This window comes from Scyliorhinus torazame, chromosome 1, assembly GCF_047496885.1.
Source record: "Scyliorhinus torazame isolate Kashiwa2021f chromosome 1, sScyTor2.1, whole genome shotgun sequence".
NCBI classification, from domain to species: Eukaryota; Metazoa; Chordata; class Chondrichthyes; order Carcharhiniformes; family Scyliorhinidae; genus Scyliorhinus; species Scyliorhinus torazame.
The window spans coordinates 381,311,321-381,325,275 of record NC_092707.1 but is presented as its reverse complement, the minus strand read 5'-3'; the positions used below and the strand labels follow the sequence as shown (position 1 = coordinate 381,325,275).

The following is a 13,955-nucleotide window of genomic DNA, read 5'->3' as shown; positions in this document are numbered from 1 at the left end:
ACAATATTCCAAATGGGGTCTGACCAGAATTGTACACATCTAGACAAAGGCCAGGGTTGAACGGTAAAGCACAAACCTAACAGATCCATCAGAGGCGATTAATGCAAGGTCAGTATCAAGAAACTGGGGCACGTAAGAGGAGATTTTGCAATTACATTAATCAAATCCTGAGCTGCCCACAGCCCATGATTTTCCATCCGTTCAACTTAGGAGATGGAAAGTCACTGGCTACAGGTGGGCAGTTTCATGTTGAATGCTCCAAGCTCAGTCCAGGGGTAATGGAGCAGAAAAATGCCCTTTATATTACAGTAGGGTTGAAAAAGGCAAAACACTGGCTGGTCATTATGAAACCAGTTTATTATTTTGCAGAACTGACTCATGGCAGTTACAGCTGGCGCTGTGCTGATTAACCTCGTCCATAAATATCTGATCAGGAAAAGGACTGGGTGAGGGACAGTCGGGAGTCGAAAATGATTAACTATTCTATTCTGGGGACAATGGAGAGTGAGAGTGTAAAATAACAAAGAACATAGAAAATACAGTGCAGAAAGAGGCCATTCGGCCCATTGCGTCTGTACCCACCCATTTAAGCCCTCACTTCCACCCTATCCCCGTAACCCAATAACCCCCTCCTAACCTTTTGGACACTAAGGGCAATTTAGCATGGTCAATCCACCTAACCTGCACGACTTTGGGCTGTGGGAGGAAACCGGAGCACCCGGAGGAAAGCCACGCACAGGTGCAGACTCCGCAGACAGTGACCCAGCGGGGAATCGAACCTGGGACCCTGGTGCTGTGAAGCCACAGTGCTAGTCACTTGTGCTATCGTGCTGCCCCATAAATATAGAATGGAGGAATATTTGGAGTTTTTTAGGATTTTCCCCAAGGAACAGTAACAGGTGAGTCCAGTCTGTGGATATTTCATTGTTTGTTCATGGAAAGAATTCCATTTTGTATCCATTCACTGTGAACATGTCCCGTGGGGATCCAATTAGATACCATGACCCTGGGAGTGTGCTGTAAGGTCATTTAATACAATGATGGTTGTTAAGGGGTTATCTGAGGTATCTTTTGCCATTTTCATAGAATGGTTTCCATTCATTAAGCACCCACTACACGAGAGATTGCTTTTAAAATGGAGATAACCAATGAGGAAGCTTCCTGAGATCACTTGCAACAGACGCCACAAGAAAATAATTAAACGTCTATTGATGTAAACAATGGAATTGATGTGAGGAATCTTGAAGACAGCTCTTGGCTTTCAGGAGCTCTGTCACCTGGCAACGATTTCTATGCCCAACAGACTGATCCTGAATTCGACCACTTTTACTAATTCATAATGGTCACACCATTTTCCTAACTCAGAATTGTCCTTGCAAAGGCACTCATCTCCGCTTGGTGTCTTTGTGTAGATGCCAATCCCAGCTCCACACAAAAGTGCTGGCTGGTCATTAACTCCAACAAGAGATGTATCTGCCCTCCAGTTAAATAACAAATCAAACACAAACGGAATTGGAATAATAGATCTCTTATCCCATATTCTATTTTGCCCAACAGAAAAATTTCAATGGATTAAAGACTGGTCTATTTCTCTATCTCCTCGCCTTCAATATCTACTTCCTGCTGTTTCCGTTCTCTCTCTGTACTCTTCTTCATCCAATTTGGGAAGCTGATCTCAAACCCGTTCTCTTCTATTTGAAATCCCTTGATAATATTGTCCCCAAGTGGTGGTCAGATCCTCCTCTTGCTTCAAGTCTGCATACAAGGATAAGATTGGACTTGATTCGGATGGCTCCCAGTGACAATGTCTTATCACGTACATCATTACGGTTTGTTAATGTCAATTGCATTGTGAAGGGAAAGAGACGATGAGTATAAATAGTGGAATCCTACCAGAGGCGGCCAGCCCTTCTCATCTCGGTTTCATTTAATTTTGGTTCATATTGAAAAGAGTATAAGTGGTGGGTAACTGCAACGCGGTGTGTGTATGTGGGAGAGAGGAGTTTTTGACACTGAACAAAATGAAGAAACAGTCTCAGCAGGAAAGGCTCTTAGCTTTGACTTCACCGACTGGTGTCAATTTGATCAACACCTACTGTCCAATATTCTGCCAATATTCACTACTTTGGCATGTGAATAATGGCCATCAGGTGCACTGTTGCCCAGCTGAGGATCCTCCTTTGCTGCACTCCAGCAAACTTGAGAAAATTACAGATCTTACTTTCCCTTGTGAGTCTGAACACAAATACCATTGATCCCAGAAATACCATTGATCTCAGACCCTTGAAAAAAAGCTTTGGTGCATGTTGCAGTGTCACTTAACCCAACAATCATTCTCACGGTTCGTCATTGTTTATTTCCTTCCATTAAAGATAATGCCATCTCAGCTTCTTACCTCATTAAGTGGCAGATTTTGAGCCGAAACTCATTGCAGTCTTCACCGCAGGCTTCCTGATACGTTTTGAAGGTCAAGGAAACCAGGCAGACACTGTGTGCACACATGCTGTTTAACACTCCAGCCACTGGTTCAGTTATCTTACCCCCGGGCGGTAGGTAAGGAGGTTACAATCAGATCAGCCGTGAGGCTGAACTTTCCGGCCCTTCCCCGGTAGCATCTTCCCGTGGCCCGGGTGAGCCTTGCAAAACGCCATAGATATCAGCGGGACTGGAAGATGCCGGCAACAGCCAATAGCGAGTCACCTCCGCCGCCAGAAAATGCTCCGCGGGAGGTGGGAAATCCCCTCCCCGTGATCTAATTGAACTGCGGAGCAGGCTCGAGGGGCCGAATGACCTACTCCTTCTCCCAATTCGTATGGTAATATGGTTAATAATGGGATTCACCAGTTATAATGAAGAAGCCCCACAGATTGATCGACAGTTGAGGAAGTTCCTTCACCGAACCCACTTTCCCCAACTTTCTCACTGCGTCCGATGGAATTCATTGTTACACTTGCAGCGACTGCTTCAACGCACAACTGATTTTAATTTTTGCGGAAGGAATTTCTTTTAAATTAGAGTTCGACAGGCCCAGTGAATTCTCCATTGCCACAGGATGATGGAGGTAGGCAGCTGGTCGACACCTTTCAGGTGTCGCTGTATCTCACACAGGAAGCCTCAATCAGCCCTTGACCGCCCTTCATCAAGAACTTATACTCACCTTCAACTGCTATTCGTGAACACGGATATATCTTTCACCAGCTCATGCTGTTAGCTCAAAAAGCAATTCTTGTTGATGCTAGAAATCAGAAATGAGGCTGGCACGGTGGCACAGTGGTTAGCACTGCTGCCTTTTGGTGCTGAGGACCCGGGTTCGAATCCCGGCCCTGGGTCATTGTCCGTGTAGAGTTTGCACATTCTCCCCATGTCCGCGTGGGTCTCGCCCCCACAACCCGAAAGGTGTGCAGGTCAGGTGAATTGGCCACGCTAATTGGAAAAAGCATTGGGTTCTCTGAATTATTATTTTTTTCAAATCGGACATGGGGGCGGAAAAGGCTGAAACGCATGTGGGGCATCAGTGGAGGGAGAAAGAGTTAATGTTGCAGGTCTGTCTCCTAGTCCCAGGCAATTCTTCACTCTCACCATCATCCAGGTCCTAATCAGCACATTCCAAATCAGAACTTCTAATAACTTGAAGCTCGAGAGGAATCCTTCAACTGATCCAAATTCATCTTTAACTCTACTCACACCCGATGTGGAACACTTGTGGTCAGAGCCACATAATTTTGAAAAATGTCATCTTTCAGGAGTGTGGGCATCACTGGTTAGACCAGCATTTATTGCCTCTTCCTAATCGCCCAGAAGAAGGTGGTGATGTGCTGCCTTCTTCATAGCAACAGGCTATGCGAGATGTGCTGAACCTTGCTCAGCAGCAAGTGTAGTTTATGAACACGGACAGGGTTGGTGTCTACAGCAGGGAAATCTTGGTCTCTACACCGGGGAAATCAATGCCTGCAACAACAGTATTAACCAATACAGATTTTGAGAATTGAAAAGGGTGCAATCAACCCTTCGCCCCCTATTTCTGGAGGCCCTCAAAATGCCCCTGAAGAGGTGAAACATACCCACTGACTCAGGGGAGACCCTGACTGACCAAAATGGAAGATGGTCATTTGGAAAAGCACCAAACACAATGTGAGACTTCAAGAGTGGGCAAAGGTGAAGTCAAGGTCCCAAAAGGAGCACACAAAGGTTCAAACAACCAATCTACCCAACCCTCCCTGCTCCACCTGCCCACAGCGTGGCAGCATCTGCAGATCACACATTTGGTGTATCAGCCATTTCAGAATCCATCGAAAGGGATTGGAAATAAGTCAAACTGAAGCCTGACGGACTGTCTGAGCTCTCTATTACATAACGTATATTCCTTTTTTTTAAGAAAATATTTTATTGAAGCATTTGTGATTTTCAGTTTACAATCTAACACTTTAACATTCCTTAAACCAACGCGTGGACCGATGCACGCAAAAAACCTAAAAACAACGTCCGCTACTACCCCCCGCCCTATTTCCTAATTACCCACGTACTAAGTTCCCTGTCCTTGCCTTACACTACCATGCCTCCCATTTTCCTCCCCCCCCCCTTTTCCCCTCCCACCCTTACTGCTGAAGTTCAGTTTTCCTTAAAGAAGTCGCTGAGCAGCTGCCAACTCCGAGCAAACCTCTGAATTGAACCTCTCAAGGTGAACTTAATCTTTTCCAGCCTAAGAAACCCTACCATGTCGCTAACCCACATTCCTGACTTTGGAGGCTCCGAGTCCCTCCATCCCAGCAAAATCCGTCTCCGGGCCACCAGGGAGGAGAAAGCCAGAACATCGGCCTCCCTTCCCCCCTGAGCCCCCGGATCTTCTGATACCGCAAATATTGCCATTTCTGGACTCGGAGTCACCCTCCCTTCCAGGACCTCTGACATGACGTCCGCAAAACCCTGCCAGAATCCCCTCAGCTTCGGACACGCCCAGAACATATGTACATGATTCGCCTGGCTGCCCCCACAGCGTCCACACCTATCCTCCACTTCCTCAAAAAACCTACTCATCCGAGCTACCGTCATGTGGGCTCTATGAACCATTTGAACTGGATCAGGCTAAGCTTGGAACAAGACGAGGATGAATTAACTCTCTTCAAAGCCTTGTCCCATAATTTGATTTCCAACTCTCCTCCCAGCTCCTCTTCCCACCTCCTCTTCACCTCCCCGATAGGGACCCCTTCCCACTCCATCAACTCCTTATATATCTCCGAGACCCTCCACTTCCCAACCCCTATTGTAGACATCACCTTATCCTGCAGTCCCCTCAGGGGGAGGCGAGGAAAGCTTGGAACCTGCCTCTGGACAAAGTCCCGTACCTGTAGGTACCGAAACCCGTTCCCACCCGGCAACTCAAACTCCTCCTCTGATGCCTCCAGGCTCGGGAGGTCCTCCTCAATAAAGAGATCCCCAAATCTCTCAATCACTGCCCGCTGCAAACTCCAAAAGCCCCCGTCCAGCACCCCCCCCCCTCTCGCGGAACAAACCGGTGACTATCACAGATCGGTGACCACACTGTCGCCCCCTCCAATCTCATATGCTGTCTCCATTGTCCCCACACCCTCAAGGCTGCCACTACCACTGGGCTTGTGGAGTATCGAGCCAGCGAGAATGGCAGGGCCGCCGTCAATAAAGCCTCCAAACCCGTACCCTTACTGGATGCCGCCTCCGCTCGCTCCCAAACCGACTCCTCCCCCACTACCAATTCCTGACCATCGATACGTTGGCTGGCCAGTAATAATTAATAAAACTCGAGAGGGCCAAGCCCACCTCCTCGTGGCTCCGTTCCAGAAGTGCCTTCTTCATCCTCGGGGTTTTCCCAGCCCACAGAAAACCCGAGATCGCCGCATTCATTTTTCGACAAAAGGCCTTCGGGACACAAATCGCGAGACATTGGAAAAAAAAACAGCAGTCTCGGGAGGACTGTCATCTTCACCGCCTGCACCCTCCCCACCAGCGTCAGCGGGAGCATGTCCCACCTGCGGAAATCCCTTTTCATCTGATCGACCGCTTTGCCCAAATCTAACTTGTGGAGCTGTCCCCAGTTCTTAAGCCACCTGGATACCCATATACCTAAAGCTTCTCCCCACTACCTTAAAAGGTAACTCCCTCAGTCTCCTTTCCTGCCCCCGCGCCTGAATCGCAAACACCTCGCTCTTTCCCATGTTTAACTTGGGCATCTCCATAATTCCAGCCATCCCCCTCAACGGGTGTGTGATATAAAGGAGTACATCGTCCATGTTGAGCGAGACCCCATGCTCCATCCCCCTCTCCATCCCCCCCTCTCTCAAACATTCGATGTCCTAAGGGCCATTGCCAGGGGCTCTATGGCCAGGGCAAACAGTAGTGGGGAGAGCGGGCACCCCTGTCTTGTCCCCCTACAGACTAATATATTCTGACCGGACCCGATTGGTTCTTACGTTCGCCACAGGAGCCTGGCATGGCAACCGGACTCAATCCACAAATCCCTGCCCAAACCCAAACCTGCCTGAAATGTCCCATAGGTACGTCCACTCCACCCGGCCAAAGGCCTTTTCTGCATCCGTAGCTACTACCACCTCAACCTCGGGGGGGGGGGGGGGGGGGGGGGCGGATGGAATCATGAAAAGTGCCCGCTTCCCCACATGGGGAATGTACAGGCTTCCAACCCACAATTCAGCCTGGCAGCAGAATTCCGAAGCCCACGGAGAAAGTCCTCTTCACATCGAAACTCGGAGCAGGAGAAGGCCATTTGCCCCTTTGAGCATGCTTCCCCATTTCATATGATCATGGCTGATCCTCTATCTCAATGCCACAGATCTCAAGGCTGATGTGGAGACAATCCACAGATGTGACTGAATGAGTAACCAAAGCAGAGTGTTCCAAGCATTGGCTTTTCTAAACAATTGTCACTCTAGCACAGCTGAGAAAAGACGGAAAGGATATATCAACAGAAGCTTTCCTGCTAGTTCAGTGGACGGCAGGTACCATCGATGCATTAAGAGGACCATCCTTGGCACCTGGCTGTTAATCATCTCTCCTTCATTATCTGAAAGAGAAGACAGACTAATTAGACACTGTACACAACCACGTATAAAGTCGGCACAAACAATACATGCTTTCCTTGTAGTAGCAGGATTAATTCAATTCCTGCTTAATTTTAGTATTTGCCCCATAAACATTTCAGCCACTCTCTCCTTTTAATTCTACCTTAGTAGAGCACTAAGCACCAACATGCAAATGCAACTGTTTCATACTCAGATGGAGCACTCGGAATGCTTAACTCACTTGTGTTTACGTCTGTTCCAATGGTTGTGATGCACCGAATATGGACAGAGGTTGAAGTTACAGTTGGGGTGGAGGGGGCAGAGTATGCGGGGATAGTTATCTCGGACCATGCACCCCACTGGCTGGATATTCGGTTCAGTACGGTACGAGAGCAGAGGCCGGGACGAAGGTTTGACTTGGGGTTGTTGGCGGATGGAGGTTTTTGTGATAAGGTGCGGTTGGCGATTAGGGATTATGTGGAGTTCAATCAGAATGGGGAGGTGTCGTCGGGCATTTTTTGGGAAGCACTGAAGGCAGTGGTAGGGGGAGAAATTATCTCATTTACGGTTCGTGCGAATAAGGACCGTCAAGTGAGCAAGATAGTGGACCGGGAATATTCGAGGGTGCCCACCGTGGAGGGATTGGCGAAAAGGAAAAAGTTGCAGGGGCAATCTGACAGGCTGACAACAGGGAGGGCGGTAGGGCAACTGCGTAGGACAAGAGGGGTGCAATACGAGTATGGGGAGAAGGCGAACCGCATGCTGGCGCACCAGCTGCAGAGGCAGGCTGCGTCCAGGGAAATATTGAAGATCCGGACTGGGGCTGGGGATGTGGTGTCAGAGCCAGGGAAGATAAATGAGGCATTTAGAGAGTAATACCAGGGACTTTATGAGGCAGACCCAGGAGGAGGAGGGGGGGATGGGGTGGTTTCTGGATGAGCTGGAATTTCCTCAGGTAGAGGAAGCAAAGAGGCAGGCGTTGGAGGAGATCCTGGGGCTGAGGGAGGTGCTGGATAGTATCAGGGGTATGAAGTCGGGGAAGGCCCCTGGGCCGGATGGGTACCCGGCAGAATTTTATAAGGAATTTGCGTGGACCTGGCACCACATCTGTTGGGGGGTTTAATGAAGCACTGGAGAAGGGGGAGATGCCGGAGACAATGAAGCAGGCAGTAAACACACTAATCCCAAAAATGGGAAGGATCCGGTGGAATGGGGGTCATATAGACCCATATCACTATTGAACACGGATGTGAAAGCATTGGCTAAGTTGTTGGTGGGGAGGATGGAGGATTGTGTCCCGGGGGTGGTTGCAGAAGATCAAACAGGCTTCGTGAAGGGCAGGCAGCTCGCGAGTAATATAAGACGGCTGTTGAATGTGGTGATGAATCCGTCGAGAGCTCTGGTACCGGAGGTGGTGGTGTCCATGGATACGGAGAAAGCATTTGATCGGGTGGAGTGGCGGTACTTGTTCGAAGTTTTGGGAAGGTTTAGGTTTGGGCCGAGATTTGTGGCATGACTGCGGTTGCTGTATGTGGCGCCAAGAGCGAGGGTGAGGACGAATGAGATGAGCTCACAAAGCTTTGAATTACACAGGGGTACGAGGCAGGGGTGCCCCACTGTGGCCGCTGCTGTTTGCGCTGGCCATAGAGCCATTGGTGATGGCTCTCAGGGGGTCGGCAGAGTGGCAGGGGATAATGAGGGGACAGAGGGAGCATCGGGTGTCGCTCTATGCCGATGACCTCTTACTGTATGTTTCGGATCCGTTGGAGAGTATGGGAAGGATTATGGGCCTGTTGGGGAGGTTTGGGGGGTTCTCGGGATACAAGCAGAATGTAGGGAAAAGCGAGGTATTCCCGGTGAATGAGCTGGCACAGCGGTCTAATTTACGAGGGATGCCATTTACGGTAGCGAGGGATAGGTTTAGGTACTTGGGGATTCAGGTAGCGAGGGAATGGACGGGGCTCCATAAGTAGAACTTAACGAAGCTGGTGGAGGAGGCCAGGGAGGATCTTAAGAGATGGGATACACTGCAGTTAACGTTGGCGGGGAGGGTCCAAGTGGTGAAAATGAATATTCTGCCGAGGTTCTTGTTTATCTTTCAGGCTCTCCCGATCTTTATACAAAAGGCCTTTTTTTGGAAAGTGGACACAATCATCTCTGACTTTGTATGGACAGGGAAGGTGCCGAGGGTGGGGAGGACCCTGCTACAGAGGCAGAGGCAGCGGGGGGGGGGGTTGGCATTGCCAAACTTGCTTCATTATTATTGGGCGGCGAATGTGGACAAGGTGTGGCGGTGGTGGGAAGGAGAAGGGGTTGAGTGGGTTAGGATGGAGGAGGAATCTTGTAAGGGGTCTAGTTTGAGGGCTATGGTGACGGCAGCATTGCCAATGGCTCCGAGTAGGTATTCAGGGAGCCCAGTGGTGCAGTCCACGGTGAAGATATGGAATCACCTGAGGAGGCATTTTAGGGTGCAAGGGATGTCGGTGCTAACGCCACTGTGCGAGAATCATGGGTTTGAGCCGGGGGGGGGGGGGGGGGGGGTGGATTGTGTATACAGGAGGTGGAGGGAAGTGGGGCTGGTCAAGGTGAGGGATTTGTATTTGGAGGAAGGGTTCGCCAGTCTGGAGGAGCTAAGGGAGAGGGTAGAGCTGCCGAAGGGGAGTGAGTTCAGGTATCTACAGGTTAGGGACTTTACACGAAGATCTGGAAGGGGTTCCCTAGATTTCCGGGATACACACTGCTGGAGCGACTGCTGCTTCCGGATTGGAAGGGGAGGGAAGAATTGGGGATATATATAAGTGGCTGGGAGAGCAGGGAGGCGGAGGTGAAGATCAAGGAGAAATGGGAAGCGGAGTTGGGAATGGAGATCAATTGGGGAGTATGGAGTGAGGCACTGCGAAGGGTAAACGGGACCTCCTCTTGTGCAAGGATGAGACTGATACAGTTTAACGTGGTGCACAGGGTGCATATGACTCGGGTGAGATTGAGTGGGTTCTTTCAGGGGGTAGCAGATGAGTGTGAAAGGTGTGGGCGGGGGCCAGCGAATCATGCGCACATGTTCTGGGGTTGTGAAAAATTGGGAAGATTCTGGGTGGGAGTGTTCGCGGTCTTAGCCAGGATAGTGGAGGAGTGAGTGGACCCAGACCCTTTGGTGGCGATATTTGGGGTTTCAGAGAAGCCAGAGCTCATGGAGAGGAGGAAGGCCGATGTCTTGGCCTTCGCCTCTCTGATTGCACGGCGACGAATTTTGCTGGAGTGGCGGTCGGCATCGCCACCGGGGGTAGCAGCACGGTTGGGTGACCTGTATGAATTCCTGCGGTTAGAGAAGATAAAGTATGAGTTAAGGGGCTCAGCGGGGGAGTTTGAGAAAAGGTGGGGGATGTTTGTGACCGTGTTTGAGGAGCTGTTCGTCGCAGGGGGGTGGGGCGGGGGGGTGAAAAAGGAGGAAAATCTGTACAAACTGTATAGTTGATTGTTGGGAAGAATGTTTCCCGGGGTGTTTATTTGCTGTAACCTACTTTGATACAAGTTTGAGAAAAATGTGTTTTTTTTTTAAAGGTTGAAGTTACAAGGTAGGTCACGTGCAATACATTCAGATTGCAGGGGATCCTCGTGAGTCCTGGGTGCAAATGTGGCCTAGGATGCAACAAGTTCACCTGAGAGCTGCAGCAATGAGGCCTGGACAATTCTAAGGATCCCGGCCTCATCCGCATAGTTCAGCCAATTTCCTGATCAGAAAGGAAGCAGCTGCCCAGCTGTTTAAAAACAAAATGGCTTGCGAGGGCAAAGGGAAATGACCTCCGGCCTTCAGCTCAGTGACCAGGAGGGGCTCCAGCTGGAATCATGGACGAGGGAGAGGGAAGCCTGAGGCCAATGGTCACCTTGCGGGGCACAGAGGAGCACTCCAAATGCCTCTGATTCACAGGGTATATTTTTAGGTCTCGTCGGCTCCAGATTAACTTCCCAACAGCTTTGGGCCTAACAGAAAAGCCGCCATTGCTTTAAGCCTCAGGTTAATATAACCAGGCCATGATGGCACCATTGGAGCCTGATCTGAATATGGAGAGCGTCACGATGATGTGATATTAATTGGTGATTTCACCAGTTGACCAAACAGATATTGAGCTGTTTAAAAAGGACTTTTAAAGACACGGGCTTCAGATGGCTGCCACAAGTCACCTGATGTCTGCTATTTCAAGCTAACCAGCTTCTGGAAAGTTCCAATGTGTACTACAGTTCAGACATGCCCAAAAACCCTCATGGAATTTCACCCCTGAGGATGTCAAGGACTGCTTCAAAAGGATGTACTGAGAAACATACCGGAACTAACAGTTACAATTCTATTGGACCATCTCTCCAACGGAGACAGAAAGTCTGCTAGAATAGTAGTTATATGACAGATGTTTTCCTATCCCATCAAGGTGGATAATGACTCATTCAGGGAGTTAATGGCTGGGACATTATCGAATCTAATCACCTGGGCCATGGCAAAACAACTATTCGTTCAGACATCAGATAAACAAAACCCCTTCCGAAATAATTGGAGAAGTCATGTGACTTAAGTAACCATTTTGAAATCTCTTTAACACAAGCTGCTGTAAACGGAAGAGAGCAGTGCAGAAAAGCTGCCAATGAAGCAGTATAGAGCTCCCTTCGCACCTCTGCCAGCTTAAGGCCTGATCCCTTACAGTTTAAAAAGTCAAGCACAGAGATGGTGAATTTCCATCAAAAGGAATTTCCATCAAAAAAAATCAGCTTCTGAGAGAAACAGAATAAGTTTTTTTTTTTAAAAAGGAAATTGGCTTCAGCAACTGAAGTTTTGTGGCTTCAAGTCAACTCCCGGAATCTATGCTGAGGACCCGGGTTCGAATCCCGGCCCTGGGTCACTGTCCGTGTGGAGTTTGCACATTCTCCCCATGTCTGCGTGGGTTTCACCCCCACAACCTAAAGATGTGGCAGCACGGTAGCATTGTGGATAGCACAATTGCTTCACAGCTCCAAGGTCCCAGGTTCGATTCCGGCTTGGGTCACTGTCTGTGCGGAGTCTGCACATCCTCCCCGTGTGTGCGTGGGTTTCCTCCGGGTGCTCTGGTTTCCTCCCACAGTCCAAAGATGTGCAGGTTAGGTGGATTGGCCATGATAAATTGCCCTTAGTGCCCAAAATTGCCCTTAGTGTTGGGTGGGGTTACTGGGTTATGGGGATAGGGTGGGGGTGTTGACCGTGGGTTGGGGGTGTTGACCTTGGGTTGGGTGCTCTTTCCAAGAGCCGGTGCAGACGCGCTGGGCCAAATGGCCTCCTTCTGCACTGTAAATTCTATAATAATCTATGATGTGCAGGTTAGGTGGATTGGCCATGCTAAATTGCCCCTTAATTGGGAAAAGAGAATAATTGGGTGCTCTAAATTTATAAAAACAAACCTCCCGGAATCTAAAGGCGACCCTGAAAAATTCTGCACAGCCACAGTGACCAACGAAAGACTCATAAACCATGAACACTCATTGCCTTCCAACATTGAACTTTAATTTGGCTGAGAAAGTCATTACCTATGGTCTAACTTGTAAATGTACGTGTGCTTCTGTGTGCGTGACTGTGGGCCACAAAAGGTTGACTACCCTTTCAAATAGTTTGCAATCTTTATCTGGGTGGGTTTAGGACTTTAAAAAAACGAACCAGCACATGAATGGTTAAACGTTGCGTAAATTCCTTAATGTTTCTGAATTCTCAACAAACCCCATTATGGTCAGACATGGGGCGGTGCAATAGGGGAGTTATATTTTAGCCCTCTCCATGTAGCCGGTAACAAAAGAAAGATCCCGTCTGCAGCAGCCAGATGTCCTTGCTTCCTAGAATTCAAAATTGCAGTTGGCGAGTTCAGGGCGAGTAGCCAGTGATGTGTTAACGATCCTGTACCTCAGCTCCCTCTCTCAGCTTTTGGACGGGCGGGAGATGGAGGCGGGAGCAGGGGCGGCGTGCGGTTGACGGGGTCGTTGGCAGCAGCAGGAAATGGTGTTCCTTTGCTTCCTCACACCGACACTCACTAAATCCTGGCCAGTCATTCCTCACAACCCCTTCCCAAGTCTCCAGCTGAGGGGGTAAATTAACCGGAGAGATAAATATTCATGCAGCCTTATGGAGGTGATTATGACAGCATTGTCTGTTCCCGAATATAGAGAGCAGCAGCTCTTGGCTGTCCTTGGACGTGACCTCATTAACAATTGAGCTCAGTTATGTGCAAAAACTGCCTTTCATGCACGATTACATCTGAACGCTGATTGGATACACTCGAGGCCTGCATGTGCTTCCGTTATAGACGTAGAGGCTTCAACGGAAAGGGACACTGAGCACTGGTATTTGCCAGAAATACATTGGTCAACTCACTGATGCCTATCACTCCCTTATTTCTAAAGGTCAATAATAAGCTCCAAGGGTTAGACTTCACCTCAATGCTCTGACGATGCACAGAGAAGATTGTGGAAGGGACTACAGCAAAATATTATGGAGCTTTGCCCCGAGAGAAAGGAACAGATTCCTGTTCCAATATTTGTGCTGCTGATTGTGGTTTATACAGAAGTGGATGGGTGACGATCACAAGGATATGCCCGATTATATTGCGCATGAAAGTTTGATGTTTGCAAAATTGTCCATGTGTGTTTGTATTTAAGGAAAATAAATGAGTTAAAAAGTGGTCCCTCTGACTCAGCATCTCCAGGTTTGGTACCCACTGTGCCACCCACAGTGTGCTCAGAGGTCGTCTGCACCTTGACGGACAATCTGTCTTCTGCATACTTCCGAGCCCATCTCATGATGGGGCCATTTCTCTCGCAGTGCTGGAGACCCTCCTATTGCGCCGGGAGCCGACCGGCCTTCTTTAATTTGTCAGTGAGTACACCCTCTGGCCATCTCTT

The 13,955-nt window shown here is 49.1% G+C and overlaps 1 protein-coding gene across 1 annotated transcript in view; it reads right to left on the bottom strand.

Annotated features, from left to right (window-relative positions):
- rasgrp3 (RAS guanyl releasing protein 3 (calcium and DAG-regulated)) overlaps positions 1-13,955 on the bottom strand; it is a 145,358-nt gene that overhangs the window by 90,876 nt on the left and 40,527 nt on the right. Inside the window, exons 3-4 of the mRNA XM_072512335.1 lie at positions 6,949-7,051; positions 2,396-2,458 (exon numbers count right to left, since the gene is read on the bottom strand). Of these exons, the coding sequence (XP_072368436.1) occupies positions 2,396-2,458; positions 6,949-7,051 (166 nt within the window). The remainder of the gene's footprint in view (positions 1-2,395; positions 2,459-6,948; positions 7,052-13,955) is intronic.